Source organism: Typopeltis vanoorti, chromosome 25 (genome assembly GCF_054136105.1).
Source record: "Typopeltis vanoorti isolate ZY-2024b chromosome 25, IOZ_Tvanoo_1.0, whole genome shotgun sequence".
Taxonomy (NCBI): domain Eukaryota; kingdom Metazoa; phylum Arthropoda; class Arachnida; order Uropygi; family Thelyphonidae; genus Typopeltis; species Typopeltis vanoorti.
In genome coordinates this window covers 14882772-14909642 of record NC_143573.1, presented here as the reverse complement: position 1 = coordinate 14909642, position 26871 = coordinate 14882772, and the positions used below count along the sequence as shown (strand labels likewise).

Here is a 26871-nt window from a genome sequence, read left to right as displayed (position 1 = left end):
CACAACAGCTCACCTCTGGATCTACAGCTAGTTCCACTGATACTACCACTCACTCAATGTGATCTCTCCATGCTCGACTGGGGCCATTTCCCTTTCTGCTTCTTCATTTTAAAACCCTTTTCAATTCCAACTATTTCCTCTTGATCCCTGGTCATCCCATTCCTTTCCTGCCTACACATGCTCACCTCCTCTTGGAGCATCCATCTTTCTCATGCTGTGTACCCCTATCCACCCTGAGCCTCCCAGTTTCCCTGCTCTTCTTGCACACCCATTCTCTCATTTTCTATACTCATACCACTCACTTCCCAATTCATAACTACCTCTTCAATCTCTCCTGTCTTACTCGCCCGCTCTTCCACATCACTTTGCACTCAATGTGATTCATTCTCTGTATTCACTTCTCTACCTTCCAGCAGCAGTCTCTCCAAGTGACTCACACCATAACCACTGAAATGCAGTCAATCGCTCCCATACAGTTCACTTCGTCCCTCAAACTCATTCCACACATTAACAAACTGTACTCCTGTCTCCTCACACATTTCAGCTGGCATATCATTCATAATCCTTGCTCTCCTCCTCACTTCACCACAGTCATACCTAGGCAACACGCTAACTACCCTTCCTGTCACACTATTCTCTTTTATTCTTCTAAGCAGCCTCCTGATATCCATTCTGACACACTCTTTGTCCTCTCTCAAATCATTCGTACCTATTAATTCTTTTGCTCGGACACCAATATGATTAATGGAGGCACTGGTGTTCTCCTTCTACTCCCAAAAGGTGAAAAACTTTCAATAAAAGTTGGATCTGAGAGAATCGCTTCCAATTTTACCAGCGAACTCTACGCAATAAATAAAGCACTAGAAGCCTACTTAAAACTGTCATCATCTCAACAATCTGAAGGAATTATAATTTACGGTGACTCAAGATCAGCTATGGAGGCAATCAAAAATTACAATACCAAGCTCACACAAGACATCCATAAACTCTTAAATCAATTAAAGTGTTTAGGAAAAAGTTGCATTTTACAATGGATTCCTGCTCATGTAGGCACTGATTACAATGAAGCAGCTGATAAATTAGCAAAAGAGGCTAGAGAACTCAACCAAGAAACTCATATGATAACTCTTGCTGATGCCAATGCACTAGCAAAAGCTAAACTAATTCAACAATAATCAGTGATACAACATCAGATTCCTGAAATCAGTGCTGACAGAAGGACCTCCACCACGATAGCAAGACTATGAAAAGGACATTATAGAGGAATGAAGATCAATACAGATGATATGAGAACATATAGAAACTGCAACAACAGCCCCAATACTGAACTGACACCCACTCACCTCTTTACCTGTCCAGCAATTACAGCAGCCTTGCAAGAAATAGATCCTAATCCTGAATAACAACTCTATACAAACAAAATCATTGACATAGCCAAAGCAGTACAAGGAGCACACGGAAACATCTTAGACTCGTCAAAGGACAAGACAACAACAACTCTTTTGCTCGCTCCTGCCTCATATCCAATGCCTCAATCACTCTACTCATTTTCGTGCCTGGAAAACATACCTTGTGCATTCTATCCTCCAGCACACCTTTAATAATGGTGTCGCCATACAATGCCACTCGCTCATCTTTTATTAACTCTTTCATTCGATCATTATTTATTTTAATAGTCCTCACCTGAATTTTCTTCATTTCATTCCGCATCCATTTCATTTCTTGCCTCATCCAATCCAATTCAACTTCAGAATCTCGCGACACATTCTCTCTATCATTCAATCTTTTTGTTTCTAACTCTCAATCCCCTCTTCTCACTTTCACTCTCATTCATCCTTCTTTGTTTCTGTTCTTTCAGTCCAACATGCATCCAACTTTCTCTATCATTCATTCTTTTTTCGCTATCGTCCATTCTTTCGATTTTTGCATCATGCCATTTCTAGTTTCATTCGTTCTCTCAATTTCATTTCCTTCTGCCACTCTCGCCCCTTTTAACATCCGTTACAGTTTTCAAATCGCTCTTTTTCTTTTTCAGTGATTTTGTTTTAACATTTTTTCGCCTCTCTTTCTCACCATCCTTCTCTTTCAAATGCACCCATTTTCGCCGCAATATTCTCGCTACTAACACTTTCTGTCATCAATTTCATATACAGTATACAGTGATACCTTGGCTTATGAAGATAATTCGTTAGCCAAAATGTGATTTCCCGTAGGTTTCTATAGAAAATCGTTTCATTCATTCTAGATGCTGCCTACTATTTAAAGATAAGTTTTATAAAATAGTAAAAAGCACACTATAAAAGGGCAAAAACTCGCCAAAGGCTGAGCAATTAGATGAAGGAGAATGGAAAGTAGAATGCAAAACTGACGATCTTTACACTATTATATACACTTTATTAAACTGACAATATGTACACAATGCTTTTACTATTCTTCTTCCAAATTTTCAAAATTTATTCAAGGTAAGTCTCCTCTTCTTCAGTAGCTGGCCTCTGTCTCTTTGTTAAAGGTGAAGTCAAAAATCTGTCCAAAGTTGATTGAACTTCTCTTTTTTTCAGAATGTTTTTACAATGATTCAGACACTTGTCTTCAACCAAGGCACAAAGTCTGTTCATTTCAAACTTGTTGGGATGCCACTTTGTAGCCAAAGACCGAAACTCTTCCCAGTAGTGCAGCATTTTTTTAATGTCACCTATTGGCATTCTTCCCTTTTTATTGCTGTCCTCTGCACTCTTTATCTTCCTTGTCTCTTTCCTGATTCAGTTGCTTTTTCAACCCTTCAAGATCTTCTTTTGTCAGATCTTTTGAGTGTTCTTCAACTAATTCTCCTACATGTTCTTCATTTACCTCCAAATGTAATGCTTTGCCCAAGGAGACTATCTAATCTACAATGTCAGCATTTTCAGCAGCATCTTGAACACCAGAAACAGCACTTCTTATCTTGCAGCAGTCTGGACATAACTTTTTCCAGCATTAAGCGTCCTAACTGACACTTCATCCCATGCCATGGCAATGACGTGAATAGCATGAAGGATATGATAATGATCCTTCCAGAATTCCCTCAGAGTCAAACTGGTAAATGAAGTTGCATCAAAACATCTTTGGAACGTGTTTTGTATACAATTTCTTAAAGTTTGATATGACCTGTTGGCCCATGGGTTGCAAAATAGATGTGGTGTTTGCAGGAAGAAATTTTATCTTGATGAAGTTAAATTCTGCCTCCAAATATTCTTCCAAGCCAGGTGGATGCCCTGGAGCATTGTCCAGAAGAAGCACAGCCTCTTCAGGCAAGTTTCCTTCTCTCAGGTACTTTTTCACCATGGGCCCAAACAGCTCCACGATCCACTCTGTGAATATGCTTCTTGTTGCCCATGCCTTAGTGTTTGACTTCCAATAAACACTAAGCATGGGCTTGCAAACATTCTCCTTCTTGAAAAATCTTGGTGTCTCAGAGTGGTAGACCAACATTGGTATTTAATTTTGAGATCACCATTTGCATTAGCACAAAATAAAAGAATTATTCTATCTTTCATAGGTTTGTACCCTGGCATACACTTCTCTTCTTTTGTGATGAAAGTTCTTTTGGGTATTTGCTTCCAGAACAACCCAGTTTCATCACAATTAAATACTTGTTCTGGCTTGTATCTATGAATGATGGTCCACTCCTGAAATTCTCTAACAAACTTCTCAAACCATCCTCTGCTTCCTTTGAATTCTTCCTCTGTCTCTACTGTACTGTGGCCTGCCACATTTTTCTTCAAATTTTCATAAATCATTCTGGCTTTGCTGCAGATCATCTCTTGAGTCACAGTGTCACCAGCCATTTGATGCTCATTCATCCAGATCATCAGAAGCTTTTCCATTTCTTCATTCACAGAACTTCTTTGGGATTGAGAGGTAAAGGTCTTCACACCAGCTGCAACTGAAGCTGTAGAGACCCCTGTATTTATCCAAGAGAACTTGAAACGATCACAAATAGGTTATTATTATTATTATTATTATTATTACCACGGGCTACTCCAGGAGTCCTTAGACTCATCGAGGGAGGCCCTAAACATCATATTCACGCAGCTGTTCAACATTCTCACAGTATCCATCATACCTTGCCTTGAACTCGCTCACTGTCATAGCACCCACAACAGACTCTGGCAGCTTATTCCACTCATTTACCACTCTAAAAGTAAAGAACCCAGCTCTAACACCCCTGCTAACCACGCTCTTGCCCAGCTTCCATGGGTGTCCCCTAGTTCTCCCACCACCAGTCCTGATCTCAAAAATATCATCTGAATTAATCTTATAGAATCCTTTTAGCAATTTGAATGTCTCAATCATGTCTCCCCTTTTCCACCTATCAACTAGTTTCTGCAACCCACAAATCTTCAACCTGTTCTCATATGGTTCATTCCATAGACCTGCTATCATCTTAGTCACTCGCCTCTGGATCCTCTCAACCTCCTCCCCATCAAGAAGGAACCGAGGTGACCAAATCTGGGCACAGTAGTCGAGATGAGGTCTTATCAGGGCTCGGTACAGAGGTACAATAACTTGTTTTTCTCTGCTCGTCAAGGTATTTTTCAACAACCAAGTGAGTTGATGAGCTGATTTAGCTACTTTCGCAATGTGCCCCCTAAACTTCATCTCCCTATCCACCAACACTCCCAAGTCCCTGGCCTCATCAATCTCTTGGAGTACAGTTCCACCAATGTGGTATACTGCTGCTAATCTTTTCACTCCAAAATGCATAACCTTACATTTTGTCACATTAAATTGACATCCATTCTCCTTAGTCCAGAACTCCAATCTATCTAAGTCATCTTGCAAGACTTTGACATCTTCTGCATTCACTATCGCCCTACCCAACTTTGCATCATCAGCGAACAAATGAACTGTCCCACTTAGACCCTTCCCTATATCGTTAATGAACAGATTAAACAGCAGTGGTCCAAGAACAGAACCCTGTGGCACACCACTAGTCACAGGCCGTTTTTTGGACTCTACTCCTGAATAAACTACTCTTTGATATCTCTCCATCAACTACCCAGCTATCCATCTCACCAACCCTATATCCATTCCCATATGTTGTAGTTTACGGATTAGAATTCCATGTGGTATCCTGTCAAACGCCTTTGCCAGGTCCAGCAGTATCACTGTAAACCCATTTCCCTTATCCAGTTCAGCCATCACCTTGTTATAAAACTTGAGCAAGTTACTGAGGCATGATCTACCCTTCACAAAGCCATGCTGTCCTCTGTACAGTATCTCATTTTCATCAATCCATTCCTGTATTTTTCCCTTGACTACTTTCTCCAAGACCTTGACAACGACTCCTGATATGCTGATCGGTCGGTAATTTGCAACCGTAGTCTTGGATCCTCCTTTATGCAGTGAAACTATTTTCCCCTCTTTCCATGCCTTCGGGACTAAGCCAGACCTGAGACTCAGATTAAACAACATGGTCAAGGGCACTGATAATTCATTAGCCGCTTCATGCAAGACCCGTGCCGGTATACCATCCAATCCCACAGATGTATTCACATTAAGGTTCTGTAATAGACTATTCACCTCCACTTCATTCATCACAATTCCCATATAAACTAATGGTTCCTTCATTTTTTCAATGTCACCACCTGGATGATATACTTTTGCAAAGTGCGCGCTCAGTAACTCCACTATATCGACTGGTTCAGTGAACTCTTTACCATCGTCATTCCTTAAAATCATTTTGCCATGTACAGTTTTTTTCTTGCTTGCAGCATATTGAAAGAACTGTTTGGGATTCTCTTTTGCTTGCATAGCTAGTTTCCTTTCATAATCGGCTTTTGCTGTTTTTACCACACTCGTTACCCTTCTGGCCTGTACTTTATACCGTTCGTGTGCCTGCAGGTCACCCCTTTCTTTAAATTCCCTCCATAGTTGTTTCTTTTTTTGCAGCTCAAGCTTAATGGTGTTATTCATCCATTTAACCCCTCCTTGTTTCACTATTCGGACCTTAGGTATACAATCAGCCATAACCTCCTGTAAATGCTCTTTGATCACTTCCCATGCTCTATCGACGTCAAGCCCTTGCAGTTGTACATGCCATGGCACTGATCCAAGCAATCTCCTAAGCTTGTCATACTTGCCAGCACGGTAATTCCACATATACCCTGTCTTAATCACAAATTTCACACCTTTAGCCACCTCCCAGGTCAAGACCTTATGATCACTCTCACCAATAGGTGGCAACATGGTCATATTCATTACAGTCAAATTCTCAGATACTCTTACCAGGTCAAGCACTCTCACACCCCTAGTATTTTCAATTACATGTTGTTTCAGATAGTTATCCCTTAATAATTGAATAAAATCCATTTCCTTCCTCACATGTGTCCTCTCCTCCTTCCAATCAATGTTACCATAGTTGAAATCCCCATTATAATAATTACCCTCCTTCCACTCATTTCATCAATTTGTTTATGTTATTCTGTAATAATATGAAGTGTTTTCTTAGATAATATATATTAATAATATTTACCCATCCACAAATGTGCTCAATGGCTGCAAGCAATGTCAATTGGTAGATATTTGATTTTTTTCCCCCCACATAATAGTAATACAACTTTTCTGAATAAAAGTAAGAATGGCTTTATTTTGTAAAACGAAGCATTTTTATCTTAAGTGTTAAGTGCTTTTATTCATGTGTTGTTAAAATCAGTACAATGACTATAGAATGCACTGAATCTTTCATAATAAATATCATAATTTTAACACCACAGTGCTTGACTGCACGAAGGTAGACTTGCTTTCGAATCTAGTCAGTGACTAGAGGAAATTTTTCTAAGCCTTTTTTCAACCAGTTCCCGAGTTAGTCGATTTCTGGCACGGGCAAGCGGGTTCTCCTGGAAACTCGGATTTTTCATCTCGTAAACTCAAGAAAATCAACTGTAGAACCCACATTATTTCAGACATTAAAATATATTCTGTTAGGGACCACGATATGGCAGCACTTGTTGAGCCATCTCTCTTCACTGCGTGCTGCTTAATTAGTGATAGCCTTGGGCCAGCTACCTCAGATTGGGTACCAGTGGAGATTGAACTGCCCACTCAGTCTCCAAAATTTAGATAGGGCTAAAACGGCCTCGCCTACTCCCAATATGACAGTGGTGTTCAACCCGTCGATTGTGACCAACAGGTCGATCGTGGAACGATTTTTGGTCGATCCCTTGTTTATTCCTCCTTACTTACAAATTTAATTAAAACTGAAAACATAATATTTTATTTATCGTTATTTTGCATTATTTTTTAATTCTCTTTAAGCGTATTGCTATTGTTTATTTATTTTTCGCTAACATTGTCAAATCAGTAATTTTCTTATAAGTCCGGGTAAATGAATTAATTTGGATCAGTGGAAGTCAAACAGTGAGCCGAGTGAATATGATTATAAGCAAAGCACATCGTATGCGTTTCGTTTATAATCGTGTTTACTCGTAACTACATCACAAACTTCCCACTATCCAGTGTTGGAATTTCAGTTGAGTTTCAGTTGCTCTAAATTTATCATTGGATTTACCATTATTTTGTTCGCTAATTGATAAGTTATAAACATTTTTTATTTTAATAAAACATTTAAAAGTTTTTTTTTAATTTGAGGATAATCATGAGTGTATCATTTTCACAAGGAATGGGAAATGGATTATTTCTTTACAATGATAAATGGAAAGTGTTGTTGTTTGATTTGTAACTCATCTGTAGCAATTCCAAAAAAAGGTAATATTGAGAGACATTTTCGATCACTACATGCAAAATATGATGAAGATTTTCCCAAAAATTTCGAAATACGGGAATCAAAAACTATAAATTTAAAGGCAGGACTTTCTGGACAACAAAAAATGATTTCGAAAGTAATAAATAAACCAATATCAGCTACTATTGCATCTTTAAAAGTGTCATTATTAGCAAAAGCAAAAAAGCCTTTTACTGATGGAGAGTTAATAAAAGAATCATTTCTTCCAGCAGCAGAATCTTTATTTTCTGATTTTAAAAATAAAAATGAAATCATTTCGAATATTAAAGATTTACAACTTTCCAGAACAATGGTTGTGATCGTAATTCTAGTAGTAAGGCTTATATGTTGGTCATACATAACTGGTAATTAGCTTACGGAATTAACAACGCATAAAAAGGGTATTAATGAATAACTTCAATATTTCGGCAACGTCACGTTGCCATCTTCAGGAACATAAAAATATGGTATGTGCACGCAGGCACTAACAAAAGCAAATGAGAAAGAAGGCAAGAAACTAATATTGTTCCTAAAGTCCTAATGGTGCCCTCTGGTGGACTAATTTGGTTGAGGTTTGGAATGTTTTTTAGAGCTGCTGATGATTCCTTGAATAATCTTTCATACTTAAACTTGCTGTGTGTATTATTTTAGTTTTCTTCCAACGAATTCTATGGTGGGTATCAAAGGCATGGTCTGCCAGCCCAGAGTGGCTGTACTGGTGAAACACACTTAAACAACCAACACCCCAGAGTCCAGTTCACCTTAGAAAAAGAGGAAAACATCACCCTCCCCTTCCTAGACACTTTAATCACTCGCCAGCTTGATGGATCTTTGGTTTTCTCTATTTACAGAAAACCCACCCATACATGCAGACACATTCACCAGCATTTAGGGTCATCTGCTCAGATGACCCTAACCACATCCTCAACACTTTCTTAGCCAATGGCTATAACCCCCAAAAAATACTAAAAGCAGCAAACCACAACACCCCCCCCCCCATTCCACAATAAAGATTACACCAAATCTATCACCATCCCCTACATCCAGGGCGCCTCTGAGAAAATAACCAATATCCTCAAAAAAAATGACCTGACTTCTTGTTATAGACCAAATAAAAAGTTGGCATCCCTTATCCGCTCTACCAAAGACCAACCACTTACCCTAGACCTACCTGGTGTATACCAGGTCCCTTGCAGCTGCAGATTGTCCTACTTCAGCCAAACAGGCAGGACAGCAAATATCAGGATTCCAGAATACAAAGACTACATCTGGTTTCACCAGTACAGCCACTCTGGGCTGGCAGACCATGCCTTAGATACCCACCATAGAATTTGTTGGAAGAAAACTAAAATAATACACCACAGCAAGTTTAAGTATGAAAGATTATTCAAGGAATCATCAATAGCTCTAAAAAACGTTCCAAACCTCAACAAAATGGAGTGTATGAAACTACCCCAAATTTGGGAGACTTACATTATGAGAACTTCAGCCCAACGGCCAAGACAACCAAATTAGCCCACCAGAAGGCACCATTAGGACTTTAGGAACAATATTAGTTTCTTGCCTTCTTCCTCATTTGCTTTTGTTAGTGCCTGCGTGCACATATCATATTTTTATGTTCCTGAAGATAGCAACGTGACATTGCCGAAATATTGAAGTTATTCATTAAAGTTGCCTTTAATTAATATCCTTTTTATGCATTGTTAATTCCTAAGCTAATTACCAGTTAACAATGGTTATGAGAAGAGTTGAAATTTTAAGTGCCAATCAGAATACTCAGTTAATGTCAGACATTCACCAGTGTGCTCCATTTTCATTACAATTTGATGAATCAAACAACTTCACTGATACTACTCAGTTAATGGTATTTATTTGCATGGTATTTCAAGATTATTCAAGTAAAGAAGAGCTTCTGAAAATTGTACCATTATTGGGAAGGACTAAGGGAGAAGACATTTTTTTGGTATTTGATGAATTTGTGAAACAACACAACCTTCTGCTTTTTAAACTTGTGTCTATTACTACTAATGGTTCTCCTGCAATGATAGGTAATAAATCAGTCTTCATTTCATTATGTAAAAATGATGACAAATATCCAGATATTTTAATGTACCGCTGTATTATCCACCAACAAGTACTGTGTAATAAAAGATTAAACACAAAGATGTTTTGGATATTACATTTAAAATTGTAAATTCTGTTCGAAGAAAAGCCCTGCAACGACTGTTATTTAAATTATAGGCAGATGATGATAGGGAACTTCTGTTATACAATAATGTTCACTAGCTCAGCAGAAGTAAATTTTTAGAAAGATTTCTTGTATTAATTAACGATATAAAAATTTTTCTTGATGAAAAAGGAGATATTTACCCACAATTGAGTGATAAAAGATGGTTGTTATACTTATCATTTTTAGTAGATTTCTGTACAAAATTAATCAATTTAAATTTAGAGTTACAAGGTAGAGATAAAAATTTAATTGACATGTTAAAGTTACCAACAGTACTTACTTTTAGTAAAGAAAAATATAAATGACCGCAAATTCTGACATCTAACATATTTATTAAAATTTTTTGAACAAAATCAAGAAACGCTTCACTGTGATTTAAAAGAATTTATTCGTGAAATAGAATTAGTTGAGCAAGAAATAAATTCAAGATTTAAAGATTTTAATAAAAATGAAATGATTGTATCTTTTATCAATAATCCATTTCAAGAAAACTTGAACATCACAGAAATTTCAAATAAAATTAGTGAGCTGTTTGATATAAACCAAGCTGAAGTAGAACTGGAGATAATAAACATTCAGAATAGTTTACATTTAAAATCAATAAACAATGAAGTCATTTAGAAGTATACACATGAAAAATGTCCAATATTAACTGATATTGCGTGAAAAATTCTGTCATGTTTTGGATCGACATACTTGTCAGAATCTGCATTTTCAAATATGAATGTTATAAAAAATAAATTAAGAAACCAAATTACAAATGATCATTTGGATGATTGTCTACAATTGGCCACTTCTTCATATCAACTTGACTATGAAAATATTGCAAGGTCCAAACAATGCCAAATTTCACATTAACTTTTTTTTTTTTTTAAATCAACCAGCATTTCCTGTAACTTGTGAATTTGTAATCAATTTGTTGTTTTTTCTAACTTTGGTTTTCCAAAATAGAGAAATAAATATTTAATTCCAATATATTTGTTTTATTTGTTGTATTAAAATAATTAAAAGTTATAAATAAAATTTTAAATACACAAATAAAGTTTTTAGTTTCTTTAAAGTTTTTAGTGCTGGGAAAGTAGGTCCTCCAAAGTGAGTGAACGCATTTAACTGCATAATTGTGCATAATCAGATATCAGGTTGGGGGAACGTGATCTACATAAGAGAGTAGATCGCCGAATAACTTAGTATAGAAAAGTAGCTTGCATAGTAAAAAAGGTTGAACATCACTGCTATATGGGAATAAAAAGGCATTAGCTGATTTTTTTTTTTTTTTAATAATACTGCTTTAACAGTATATGGAAATGTATGATCAATTAAACATTTTTTTTAAAAAAAGTAAATAAATAGAGAAAAATAAGTGGCTATAGGAATGGAGTGGACATAATAGTATAGCTAGCAATGAAAGTCTTACACCTCAATTATAAAAGTTTTCAGTATCACTTACAGGCTTACAGTCTTCAGGCCAAGATTGCAACATTGTTCTAGGATAAATATGTTTAAACCATGTAATTGCTTCATCAACTTGTTTACCACCTTCTTCAGGCTGTACTTTTATTAACTCCCTAGGTGTATGTGTGGGGAAAAGGCACCATCTAAGATAAGAAAAAAAAAAAAAAAATAAATAAAAATATATATATATATATATATACACACATCCACATAAAAGTGAGCATGCATATATAAGAACTGGAAGATGAAAAAGATTGAATGCAAAAGATTGAAGGGATTCAAGATAATTCTAAAAGGTATAAATCAATAAAAATTATTAAAACAAAGTTTTAAATATCTATCATTATTTTATGTCAATGAAACTTAAAATTGTGTAAGTCACCGAGAACTTACAAAAATTTAAATCTTTAGCCTGGTATTGTGCAACCTAAAATTACACAAAGTCCATCCAGAAACCTGTATATTACCATTTTTCATTTCAGTTGCTGAAAGCTATTTTAAGTTGCCAGCTCTTCTCAGACTCCAGGAAGAAATTTCAAACATAATAACCATAATAGGTTATTATGTTCAAAACATTATTATTCTTAAACTGTTATTATGTGAATCATAATGAAGAAAAGAAGCTGAAAGGCTTTTCAGCAATGAAAATTATTAAAATAAAGGATAACATCTGTCTATCATTATTTTATAAACAAAGTATTTGCCTTTGACACTTTAGAAAGCTTTTAAAGTAATTGAGAGCTTACATAAATGAAAATCTTCAGTATATGTGAACAATGACCTGATGCAAACCATCCATCTACTGACAAGAATACCAGAAAAACCCTTGCCACTCACCCAACAGTCGATCTTTTCTTACTCATCTCTCCTTTCTAGTATACTGTAGTGGTTACCTGTCCTTTCAGCAACTCAGAGACTATAATCTTAAACAAGTTTCATCTCTTATGGAAATTTCTTCCATTATCTCACAAATAATCAGTTTTTTGCTATATAACTTGTCTATAGGCAACATTTGTGAGCAGTGCTTTACAGAATTAACCCCCCCCCCAATCATTTCCCCAATTTCCACTATGTCAACAATAACATGAGTAGCAGCTGCCCAGTATCCATGTGGTTTGACTGCTAATCTACAGAACCTGTTTCTTTCATTCATTTTACCTATCTCTACTCTCCAGAGTAGGCCTTCCTAATAAAATATTCCCCAGACTATAACCTCCAGCTATTCAAAAAAGAATAGTAACAAACTCCTCTCCCTTAACCCTGCCCATACATAGCACTAATGCTAATGGGATTGATATTAAAAAGAAAAAAAGTTGCACCTAGTTCTTTTATTCATTATGAATTACATACTAATGGAAATCACTTATAAAAAATACATACATTTTAAAGTGCTAAAGCAAGAGATAATGCACCAAGTTTCTGCCTAGTCTCTGAATTTCCTAATCAAAAGCATTAATAAATGTGAATACATTTATGTAATGCATAAAGGAATATCTATATGGTTCAACAGCTAATCCATAGAACCTATTTCTTCCACTCATCTTTCATTTCATATATCTCTATTGCCTTCCTAATGAAATATTCCTCACAGAGTATAACCTCCAGCTATTCAAAAAAGAACAGCAAGAAACTCTCTCCTTTAACCCCACCCATACACAGCACTAATGTGCTAAAGGATGTGTGGGATTGATATTAAAAAAACAACAGTTGCACCTGATGATTCTTTTATTAATTATGAGTTACTGATTGAATTTACTTATAAAAATACGTAAATTTTAAGTAAGAGCAAATGCACTGAATTTCCTAATCAAAAGTATTAATAAATGTGAATATATTTATTCACATTTATCTAATTCATGTAACAAGGACAGTGTTTTAAATACACTGTATTGAGAGACAGGGGTACATCAGAAGGAGGTTCTTCTAGAGCTGTTGAATGACCTGGATAAGAATTTGGCAAAAGGTAGTACAGATGAGATATCAGCATGTATACCAAAAGAATGTTCAACCAGACTTGTTAGGCCCTTTGCATGTTTGTATAATTTGAGTCTTAGTTCAAGAAAGATTACATGTCTAATCACTAACCTATCAATATCTCTGGAGTGGTGGGGAATATTTTAGAGAAGTTGGTTAAGAACTGCCATAGAGAAATGGGTTGACAGACAAGCTATATGCTTTGCAAAGAACAACATGGACTTACTAAAGGGAATGGGTACATTGTGATACTGTTAGATAGTGCTTAGTCATATGAGAGGATATTGTATGAAAGGTTACTACATAAATTGGAGAATACAGGATTGGAATATAAACTACAGGCACATTCCAATCATATGATGCATTCGGTTCCAGACCACCATCGTATAGCAAATCACTGCCTTTTTCTTTTCTTTCCTTGTTCTTCCCTCATGTGTAGATGCATCTAATTCCAAATAGCTTGACTTAAAGGAAAATGCCAATCAGTTTGGTCATCAATCAAGACCATTAAAGTTTCCATTTTGGAAATAATACTGTCATTTACAGATAACTGTAGTATTAATTAGTGTAGTACTTTTCACTTCACTAGGAACTTAATCTTTGTTTGTAACTACTATTGTTATAGTTAGTTTAGCCTGTAGCTTATCACGGTGTTTGATACACCATCACTAAATTTAATCATTTTAACCTTCGTATGTAATGTAATAAGTTTGTCTTCTTCTTTTCAGTGAAAGCAACTGCACCCTTAGTTTAAATTTTATTTGCTATTGTTAACAACACTAAACTAAAATAATAGTTATAAACAGTTATAGTGAAAATACAAAGTGATGTAGTAAGCAGCGATGTCATAAACAAACTTTTAGTCTGTGTAAACTGGTTGATTCATGGGTGCGTCATGTCACTGAATGAATGAATGCTGCATCGTATAAATGGACACTATTCATAATGGAAGTTGTGTAAGTGAATCATTGTAAGTGAAGTGTCAATGTATGGCTGATGAATCAGCCATACATTATGAGTGTGATTCAATGCTTAGATCACTGTTGTTAGTGTATGTATTAATGATACTAAGGACAGGAGATTTTCAATACCTTGTTGACAATGCAACGATAAGCAAGGAAATCAGGAATGCTACTTACATGTAGCATTGACAGAATGACTTGAAAAGGTTGAAGATGTGGGCAAAGAAATAAGGTTGTCAATTCAACATAAGTAAGCATAGTAAATTATGCACTTTGGCATAATGAGATTTCAAATGCCATATTATTATTAGTAGGATCATGTCTGGAGAAACAAATGAAAGAATCAGAGGTCGCATAGCAAAAACTGTAAATACAACTCAGAGAATAATTGTAGTGTTGAATGAACATTAATGTTTAAGGATAAGGAAATCATTTTGCTTCATTACAAGGTCTTGATAAGACTGCATCTGATTGTCTCCCGAGTTCTGAGATGAAAACACTGTGCAGAAGGTTCAAAAAAGAAATAAAAAGATAATATTGGGATTACGGAATATAGATTATGAGAACAGATTGAGAGTACGTGGATAGCAGACAATGGCATGTAGGAGAAAGAAGGGTGATATGACAGAGGCCTAAAAACTTCTGAAAGGGTGCTGGACAATGTCAGATGATGGAATTGTTAATTATATGGTGGGTGGAAAGAGGTCAAGATATGTGCAGATATGAAAGCATTGAGAGTTAGATTTAAAAAAAAAAAAAAGCAGTGAGTGGAATGGTAAACCTAGTATGAATGAGTTTAAATTGAAGTATGACAGCTAGCATGGATAATGTATGGAATCCCTTGAAGAGTTCTTGACTCCACATAAGTCTGATGATGATGATAATAATTATTTTAGTAATGCTATTAGCTCCTGAACAGAGTTCATGTAATGTCACGTCATGCCACAGTGGTGGTATACCTTTTTACGTGTGCCTGCCAAAAATTTACAAATTGAGTAGCTGACATGCTGGGCAGTTTTTAATAGGGAAAAATTAATAGAAAATTAATTAATTTATTTATAAATTCATAATATATATATATATATATATATATATATATAATATTTTATAAATAATTATTTATAATAAATTAAAGACTTATAATAAATTATAATAAATCTGGCGTCCCTGTTCGGGCGCCAGAGCCTGTGTAGCTCAGTGGATGTGGCGTTTGCACACCATCGCGCTTGGCCGCACGAAGGAAGTCTTGGTTTCGAGTCTAGTCGGCGACTAGAGGAAATTTTTCTAAGCCTTTTTTCGACCGGTTCCCGAGTTAGTCGATCTCTGGCACGGGCAAGCAGGTTTTTCCTCCCGGAAACTCGGGTTTTTCGTCCTGTAAACTCAAGAAAATCGACCGTAGAACCCACATTATTTCAGACATTAAATATATTGTGTTACGGTTAGGGACCACGAGATGGCGGCACATTTGAGCCGTCTCTCTTCACTGCGTACCGCTTAATTAGTGATAGCCTTGGGCCATCTGTCTCTGATTGGGTACCAGTGGAGATTGAACTGCCCACTCAGTCTCCAAAAGTTAGATAGGGCTAAATGGCCTCGCCTACTCCCGTATATATGGGAAAAAAGGCGTTAGCTGATTTTTTTTTTTTTTTTTTTTTTTTTTTTTTTTAAATTAAAGACTTAATTCTGTATGTTAGTCAAGTAAGTATTAGTTTAATATCCAACATTTTACTGACTGATATCTGTCAGCATTTTCAAAGGAATACACTGGTAAGCAATAGAAAGTAACAAAAACTAGGAAACTAACCGACAATTCTAAAAATTATATAAAGTTATCACTGTGCATGATACAATGATATAATACACGTGTCACAAGCGCAACGTTTTATTTGTTGAGATATTTAATGTAATTTTCATGAAAGTTCATTTCTTTTTGGTTAAATGATCTGATTAGAGTTTTCCATATATCTGGTAAGATTAGGCCTTGATTCTTATTTAAGTTACCTGTTGGACGGGCAACTGTAGCAGCTTCTTTAAATGTTCTGGAATGGTAGTTGTCTTCTATGTAGGGCATATGACTCATATCCCATTCAATATTATGGTTGGTAGAGGCAAAGTGTGAAGAAAGGCCTGATATATCCTGTCTGTTATTCCTTACATAGACAATGTGTTCTTTCTTTCTTGTATCAAAACTTTTGTAGTCTGTGTAATATATTTCTCAACAAATAGTGCAATTAGAAACAGCTGGAATAAAAATGGCACTTACTAACGAATCACATGCCCCCCCCCCCCCCCCTCTCACAGAAATTCTGCTGTATATACTCAGGCAAAACCATATGTTGCACCGAAACACAGTATACTAAAAACTATTGTGCAATTTTTCAATTACATGAAATAAGTGTTTGTTTTATTGCATTTGAAATTCTCGATGTCATTATGACAGATCACAAAGGCTAACTTCAAATAAAATTCTACCAAGAATTGAAACATGCCATATAATGAGTGTGTGAGTTCACCTGGATAGCTCAAATGCAAACAAGCAGCCATATAATTCAACCAAGGGTTGAAACTTTGTGAGCCTGCCAGTAATGAGAAGTTCCGTTGCAATGATAAATGACACCCCGTCGCGAATGTGTTAAAACTAAGAAATATATAGTGAATGTTGTTATGACAGTTTCAGATGTTACAGAATTCAGTCGAAGAGAATTAGCATTTCGACTCAACAATTGTCAGTTGTCTTTGGGTCGCGTGATCTTTTGTTAATACCACGCTAATCATATGCACATTTTCATAGCTGCTCTTTTGTGTAAAACAAAATTTAACTTCAACGTATTGTAATAATTAAAAAAATTTGAATAATTTATAAGTGTATAAAAGAATATCACCTGTAAATCATTGCCGTGCCATAGGTTTGCCATATAGGCCCTACAAGTAATACAATGCCAAGGAAACTCAACCAATTTTATATTTTCATAAGCTCTCAGTCTCTTTCAAAATATTAAAATAGTTTTCAATTGAAATGTCTATTTTTTTTCCTATGTGGTATTAGGAAATAAAAAGGAATATTTCATTATACTTATTTTTTAATCTCTGTAGCTCATCCAGTAATCAGCTATAGAGTCTCCAAACTATCTGTTTATGTCTCATGCATAGAGACTGTTCATAAGGACTTTTCAATTGAAAATGAATTAGCAGATCTTGTGTTGAGGTGGGAAGTTTTTTTTTTCTTTTCCTCTCAGAAATTCAAGTTCATATAAACACACACACGTGTGTGTGTGTGTGTGTGTTTGTGTGATTTTCAGATAACTGCCTCAGTGCAGTATTAAATAAGTCTCTAAGAAGCCAAGTTGCTAGGTTGATGATTGATGATATGAAATTTAACCTGTATCGTATAAAATTGCTTGACCATTAAAAATAGTCATTTAAATAAAAATAATTGTGATTACTCAAAAAAATTTAGCAGAGGTCCTAAATACCTAATTTCATTTAATCATCAAGGATAGCCACTGTTTTATATCACTGAATTTTTTTTTAAATTTTTTACCCAATTTTGATACTACAAATAGTCTGATTAAAAAAATTAAAATGATTTCTGCAAATTTTAGCCAATAAATAAAAAAATGTAAAAAGTAATAATATCCATCTAGCCTATGGACAGATAAAGTGAATCTAACAGGTGCATATGTAGATATATATAGAAGAAAAGGAAAGAGAAATTTATGGCAAACAATGAATGATCAAAAATATATTAAATGCTCTAATTTCATGTGCTTAACCATGCCCTTGACTTTATTTTTTAAAACTGTAATAAGTCTAGAGTGCTGGCCGTACCTTGCAACAAATACAATGTTCAGTATTATCTGAATTTTTATTTATTTACCGTATTTTTTGGACGATAAGATGCACCCCAAATTTATGAGAAGACGATTTTTAGAAAAAACTATTTTATTATATAAAGATATTTAGAAATTCTTACTTAATTTTTATTTATTGTTACAATCACTTGTATTAGCAATATTCAGTTCATCTTCACTCTCGCTACTATCAATGGTCTCATTAATGTCACCGTTTGTATTACTTTCGTCTGAACTATTCTTGTCACTCCCTTCAAAAACTGCGTCATCTTCAGTACCATCCATCGCATTACTTATCCCACATTTCTTAAATGACTTTAAAATCGTCTCTTCTTTCACAGCTTCCCATGAATTTTTCACCCAGGTACATACTTCTGAAATTGTTGGCCGTTTCATACGTACTGTTGCTGTAACATTGATTTGGCTTTGCCATCAATTTGTTCCACTCTTCCCACACATAAAAGTTTTGAATGGTTTATTAATAGATCCATCCAAGGGTTGTAATTGACTTGTAAGGCCTCCAGGAATGACAGCTAATTCTGTATTCATTTCTTTTAGAATTTTTGTACCATTCATTTCTTTTAGAAGCTTCTTGGTTGATTCTGTTTTATGAGCTCTGAATTGATCCCACACTAACATCGCAGGCTTTTTAAACAATGCACCTGGATGTTTTGCCCATATCTTTTGTATCCATAATTTCATTCCTGTTTCATCCATCCAGCCATTTGTCCATCCAGGGATCTGCACTATGAATTGTTGGACATCCACCCTATTCCCCAGATTTGGTTCCATCTCACTTCTATCTGTTCCCAAAACTAAAACTCTTCCTTGCTGGTCAGCATTTTTCTTTCTTCAAATCAAGAGGTGATCACAGTAGAGGAGTATTTTGCAGATCTTACTGAGAACCACTACAGGGATGGGATAATGGCACTGGAGCATCGCTGGAATAACTGTATTAGTCTTAAGGGAGATTATGTTGAAAAATAAAAATAATTTTGAAATTAATTTTGAGAAAAAAATCGTTTTTTTCATTGTTAGGCTGAGAACTTTTCAGACCACCCTTGTAGCTTGTCTCTCTCTCTCTCTCTTTCTCTGTGTTTACTCCAAATGATGACTTTAGTATGAAGGTCAAAAAGTCAGCAAATTGAAGTAATTATTTCTACCAAAGTTGTAGTCTCCATAATTTGTCTGAAATGAATGCTGATCACCATGTAACACTAAAGGAAAGGAAAGCAACTGGTGGAAGCTGTGAAAGAAAAACTGTCAAATGAAGCACAAAAGTTACAGAAGGGGGGGAGACATAACAAGAAGAAGTGAAAGCCCTCAAAAATTTATGATATGATAAAATTATTGTTAATAAGGTCATCTGGCTGAAGAACTGAACCTTCAATATGGAGAGATTTAGCAAAACAGACAGAATAATGCAAGCTACAATTGCTTGCTACAGATAAATTTATGCAGAAAAGAAATATCAAACCATGAAAACTAAAGGTACATTCCTTTACCTGGTGTGTAAGTACAGGTCAAAACACTGCTGTGCAAAATTTGGTCACTTAATTTACACTGTAATATGAAAATAATAAGTTAAACAGGAAAGTTACTATGGCAATATTAGGACACCAGAATGTTGGTTATGAGAGAACGTAAATTGCAAATTTTGTTCAATAGGTGGGAAAGAGGCAATATGATCAAGATGTTTAAGTTAGTAGGGAAATTTTACTAGATTAGAAAGGAGATTAACAAAGAGTGGCTGGTGAAAGGACATGGGCCATCCCTAAAAGTAATGTAAAATAAAAAGTGGAATGAAGAATAGATTTGTACACGTAAGTTTCCTGTGCTTTAGCAGTTCTGTGAGAGGTTTTCAGTATCGAGACCACATTATAATACAAATAAGGAGTTTAATAAAAAATAAGCAATTAAATCAAGTTTCGTACATTGTAAGAATTACATCATCAGGGATAGTGGTACACAAGTTTTACACAACAAAAGCCTATTGACAATTAATTACACATATTAGATGTTTTGGATTTATACACATTATATTTCACAACTGTAAAATATAACTGATAGATAACTGATAAACATAGAATACAATGGTGAATTTGTTACTGTATACATGCTGGAACATTGCTATCACGTTCTATTATTATTACTATTATTATTATTCAGGCCTCCATGGAGTCAAAACACTCATCGAGGGGAGGTCCCCCCCCTGAAAAACACAAAGTCTATCATACCACTCATTAAACTAACTGACCATTCTCGCTCCCACCACTCCATCAGGCAACGCCTTACATGGTTCAACCACCCTCCACACAAAGAAACCACTCCTTACCATCTTGCTCACAGTTTCCTTTCGTAACTTCCAGCAATGGCCTCTTGTCATCACTCCTTCCCGCTGTTCAACCAAGCGAAAGAGTTCCCCAGTGTCAACCCTGTAACCACCCCTCAACAGTTTAAAAGTCTCAATCATATCACCTCTCTTCCTTCTATCCACCAAACTCTGCAGTCCACATTCCCTCAGCCGATCCTCATAACTATGCTTGTACAGTCCTGAAACCATCTTTGTCATCCGTCTTTGTATCCTTTCCACAGTTAATTTATCCCCTTCAAATCCTGGGGACCAAATCTGAGAACAATAGTCCAAGTGTGGTCTGATCAGAGACTTATACAACTGAATGATAACCCTCTTATCTCTGCAGGTCAGTGTCCTTCTCATAATTGCAGCAATCCTCTGTGTTACCTTCACAACCTTTGCAATATGTCCCCTAAACTTCAGGTTTCTATCAATCATCAACCCCAGATCTCTTGTCTCCCCTACTTCCTCCAGTATAACTCCTCCCATAGAGTATGCAGCATCCCATCGATGTTTCCCAAACCTCAAGACCTTACATTTTGCTGCTTTATACTGACACCCCATTCATTTGCCCATCTATCTAGCTTATTTAAATCCTCTGCAGGGCTACCACATATGCACTATTACTAATAATCCTTCCCAGCTTCGCATCATCCGCAAACAACTGAATATCCCCTTGCAATCCACTGGCAATGTCATTTATATAAAGGTTAAACAATATAGGTCCTAGTATTGAGCCCTGTGGGACCCCACCTGTAACCCTCTGCCTCCTGGAAACTGCTCCACCATACACAACTCTCTGATACCTATCAGACAGCCAATCCTGAATCCAGTTGACCAATCTGACATCCAGACCCATGTGCTGCAACTTAAATATCAGCTTATCATGTGGCACCCTGTCAAATGCCTTCGCCAAGTCTAAGAAAATTGCAGTATATGCCTTTCCCTCATCTAATGTTCTTGTAACTTTATTATAAAAGGCTAACATATTGCAAAAACAAGAATGTCCTTTCACAAATCCATGTTGATTCTCACAGATAACATTACCCTCATCTGCCCAATGCTGTATACGGTCCCTCACTACTTTCTCCAAGATCTTAACAACTACTGATGACACACAGACTGGCCTATAATTAGACACTTCCAGTCTGTTACCACCCTTATGCAATGGCACTATCTTACCTTCCTTCCATTCACCGGGCACCTTTGCCAAAGCCAGACTTTCATTGAAAAGCGGGGTTAAAAGGCACTGTCAGTTCCCTAGCACATTCTCTCAAAACTCGTGGTGAAATACCATCCAGTCCCACAGCTTTACTTGACATCCAGAGTACTCAGTATCTGAAACACACTCTCCTCCTGTACCTCTAAACCTCGAATCAGCCCTATCCCTCTAGAATTAAAACTGACTCCTCTAGGATGAAATACCCCAATAAAGTGGTCATGGAACAATTCCACTATGTCCTCTGCATCAGTCACTCTATTCCCATTTTTATCCCACAATATCATTCTTCCACACTCTTTTTAGGGATCTTAGGGCCAATCTCCTCTCATATTCCAGTTTCGCTTTCCTTACCACACTAGTCACTCTTTTGGCCTGTGTCTTATATTCTTCATGCATCTTCTCTTCACCTGTCTCCTTATATCTCTTCCATAGCCGCTTTTTCGCATGCAATTCCTGTTTAATATTGTTTGTCATCCACTTTACTCCAAATTGTGTCCTCTTCTTCACTCGTGGTATACAACTTACCATTGCTGCTAAGAAATATTCTTTCACAATTTCCCATGTGCTAATTCCTCCCTCCATGAATCTTCCCGAAGTTGACGTCTAAGACTATTATAATCACCTGCATTATAATTCCACATAAGTTCCTGTCTCTTTGATACTCCTGCATGTCTATTCATTTTCCAAGTCAAAACCATATGGTCACTCTCTCCAACTGGTGGGAGAGATGTCAACTCAGTTGTTATCAACTCTTCTGATGCTATAATCAAATCCAAAACTCTTGAACCTCTTGTTCCCTCTGTTACATGTTGCCTAAGACATTTGTCCCTCAAGAATTCTAGAAATTCCATTCCCCTATTGCTACATGCATCTTCCTCTCTCCAATTTATACTACTATAGTTAAAATCTCCCATAACAATCATTCTTCTTGCACTTGCCAAACTTAGCTGTCTAAACATCTCCTGGTCCCCATCCTCTGTGCTCCTGGGTCTGTAGCAACACCCCACTAAATATCCTGTCTTGCCTACCTCTACCTCACACCATACGCTCTCAAAATCATTTGTCTCACTTACTTCCAAAGCCTCCACTCTTAGAGGACATAGGTCATCACTTATCATAAGCAGTACCCCACCACCATGCTTTCCCCTCCTATCCTGACGAAAAATGCTATACCCAGCGACTTCTATTCCTGTTGTTATATCCCCTTCTGTCAACCACGTCTCAGTGATCGCAATAATTTTTGGCCAGGCTGATGCCATCTGCGCCACCTTATTCCAGATACTCCTGGCATTAGTATAAAGCATATAAATGCCATTGTTTCTATACCCAGCATTATCCCTTCTAGACTCCACTGGGCTCAGTGTTACCTGACATCATCTCCCTTCTCCCAAGTATCCATTCCCACAAGAGGCCACCCCCTGCTATCATCCTCCCTGGGACACACTGACTTCTTCAGAACAGCAATCTCTCCAAATGCCTACATCCTTCCTCATTCAAATGTAAACAGTCTCTTGCATACAATTCCTCTCTTTCCTCAAACGCACTCCAAGCATCCACATATACCAGTCCTTTCTTGTCACACATTCTCGCTATTATGCCATTCAATATTGCCGCTCTTCTGCTCAGCTCATTATTATCATACCTAGGCAGCACGCACACTATTTTTCCTCTCTCTGTCTTCTTCCATACAGTCAAGCAAAAATCTCATATCTCTCGCTACCCGACTTACATTACCACCCAAGTCATTCGTTCCTACCATCACAATCATCTCATCCACCTTTTCACCTCTCTTAATTGCCATAGCCACCCTCTCTATTGTTCCTCCTGGTAAACACTCCTCACGCATCCTATCTTGAACACCACGGATCATTGAGTCGCCATACATTATACCTCTTACCATTCCCTCTCTCCTATTGTTACCATTCTCTACTCTTCTTTCATTCCCATAGGTCTCTCTCATTCCCTCTCCTGTACTGCTATTCTCTCTTCTAGCATTCCCATACCTCTCTCTCTCCTACTGTTTCCATTCTCTCCTCTTCTAGCACTCCCATACATCTCTCTCATTCCCTCTCTCGTACTGTTTCCATTTTCTCCACTTCTAGCACTTCCATATCCCTCTCTCATTCTGTCTCTCCTACTGTTTCCATCCTCTCGTCTTCTAGCATTCCCATACCTCTCTCCTACTGTTTCCATTCTCTCCTCTTCTAGCACTCTCATACCTCTCACTCATACTCCCTAAATTCTCTCTCTCTCTCTCTCTCTCTCCTACTCTGATTTGCCTTGCATTTATCTCTTCCATTCTCCTAATCTTATCTTTCATACTTCTGCTGTAGATCCGTATCGCCAAGTCCTCCACCTCCTCTTTCAACTATCTCCCTCTGCAGGTCAGTCACTCTTAATCTAAATTCACTCTCCCAAACAAAACCATCTCCGAAACTTTCACAGTCACTCACACCTTCCACACTATCAACTATTATTTTCTCATTCATATATATCTTTTTTTCATTCTCTCCTATCATACTACTTGTCTTCCTACATTAATTCCCCGTTCCTGGAGCAACAAAGTCGGATATCGATATTTCTAATGCACTTATTTCCTCCAACTGCCTGCATTTTGCGCACATACACTCTCCACTCTCTTTCACAAGCCACATAGCTAATTCCGGAGACACATACATGCCGCAAGTACTGCATGCCAGAAAGTCCCTTATGATATTGCTTATAATTGAGTTCTTAAATGGTGGAGGACTTGGCGATACGCCAATTGGGACTGCTGCTGAATCCGCCATCATTCCTTCCTGCCGAGTAGCATAATTTTTAATAATTATTCAATTAATAAATTCCATTAAATAAATAAGAAAAAGTACAAACAATTACAAGCAAAAAAACATTTAAGTACTAAATATAATTAAATAAAATGAAATATAACTAAATACAGTAATGAAAACTTAGCTTCGTTTTGTCTTCCACCATTATGCATTCGATTCCAACAGTAACCAAAATATATTACATCGCAACTAACTTCCAAAAAACAACCACTGAAGTACACTCGTATTCAGAGAAACAATTTAGCACTCAAAAACGTAGAAAAACGGGGAAAAAAAACAGACTATCATATGGTATCATGCATGCTATATCCTAGGTCTGTGGCAGTTAAACTTTTGATGAAAGCAAACCATATAATATAATATATGGTTTGCTTTCTATTACACATCAGTGCCATTGAAAATTATATGAAAACTGAAAACAATCATATCCAAAGAATCCTCATTTTGTTCTATCTTACTGATCATTTCTTTACAGAAAAAACCTGGCCCACCTTCTTAGTCTTCCTTCAAATATTGCATGAGGGTAAATTTGTAAGGCCTTAAAAGTAGATCCTGTCATAAAATGCTACACAATCACATGTAGAATTCCAATTTGATGAGACCTCCATCTGGTTGATTTTTCAGGGCTTCTCTGGAAACTTTCCCAACTTCTTCCACGTGCTGCCGATGCACGTGGAAGAAGTTGGGAAATTAATCTACATTAATTTCCCAACTTCTACTTGTGCCACATGTAGATTAATTTCCCATTAATCTACATGTGGCACAAGAATTTTGTGGAAACAGGTTGTTCTGTGCATCATCCAAGGTCAACAGAAAGGCTGCATGCTGCCGATGCTGTTGTGGAAGACATCTGGGAAAGTTTCCAGAGAAGCCCAGGAAAGTCAACCAGATGGAGATCTCATGCACCTACTAAGAGGTTCTTTGCTGTATTGTGTGCAGAAATTCCTCTGAACTTATGTTGCAGACTTCATTTTCTCAAACCAAAACACATAACGTGCTCACTCTGCACCATCGAAAGTTGCCATTTTCAACATGGTGGAATGTACCATGTCAGTGTTGTCATTTGGTAATTAAAGTTACGCAACCATAAATTGATGTGTTTCACTACATTATGACACTCGCTCAGCTTTTGTATGTCTTCTGAGTTATTCTCTTTCTCCTGCAAAATTGTATACACCCTTTTAAAACATACTGTATATTAATGGAAATGAACTGCAAGAAGTTGATGAGGCAAGGGACTTAGGGGTTATTGTACACAGAGAACTTAAGTTTAGAGGGGTATATTGCAAAGGTGGCCAAAACAGCACATCAAATTACATGGTTGTCAAACGAACACACTGACAAGCAGGATTAGGGAAATTATTGTTCATTTTTTATAAGGCATTAACACTTTGAGTCCTAGACCTACTGGGACTTAAAAAACCCTGTGTCCTGACAATTTTTAGCTCTATTTAAAAAATCGCAGTGCAGCATTTCTATGGAATATCCAAATAATTATTTTTTTGTCTTTTAGTTATCATCTTTGACAATTAATTACAACAAAAATTTTAGTTATACATGTGGTATGGGCTCCAGAAATGGGTTGCAAAAAAAAAAAAAGATTTTCGAAGGAAAAAAAAAGTTAATTTTTTATTAGTTTCTATTTATATTTACTTCTTTAGTACAAAATTTAACAAATTCAGTCAAAATGTTGCTTAAATGTTACATAAATAATGAAAATTATAAATAAAATTTGTATGTTATTATTATGATGATCTCCTCGGAAGCATACCTCCTCACATTTGTGGGGAGATCTACTTCCTCTTGTTCCGGATCACTGTCTGCCCAATCATTTAATTCAGATCCTTCGTTATGGAGTATTTCCTCAAGCATTTGTTCCAATTTGCATTCACTCAAGAACTGTTTTACACCCCTGCTTTTGGGCACCACTGGGTCCTAGTCTATCCATGGTGACACAGAAATTCAAACTGGTCTCTCAGGTCACAAGAAGAGAGTCGTAAATTTCTTATATTGTTTAGATTGGAGCAGCCAGAGTTATGACGACACGATGTAATATAAACATGAACACATGCGATCGTACGTGATGCAGCTGATGGGGAGGCATTACAATATACTAATATAAATTCCCTTTTTCATTGATAAAAGTCAGCGATCCTCATGTATAATGAAGATAAAGGTTCAAATTTAACTACAGTATAGTCTGATAATGAATCACAGGCATATATTATTATTTC

The 26871-nt window shown here is 36.5% G+C and overlaps 1 protein-coding gene across 1 annotated transcript in view; it reads right to left on the bottom strand.

The window, feature by feature from the left end:
- Positions 1-26871, bottom strand: part of JMJD6 (Bifunctional arginine demethylase and lysyl-hydroxylase PSR) — a 216982-nt gene that overhangs the window by 36924 nt on the left and 153187 nt on the right. The window contains exon 5 of the mRNA XM_090414372.1: positions 11440-11587. Within this exon, the coding sequence (XP_090270498.1) occupies positions 11440-11587 (148 nt within the window). The remainder of the gene's footprint in view (positions 1-11439; positions 11588-26871) is intronic.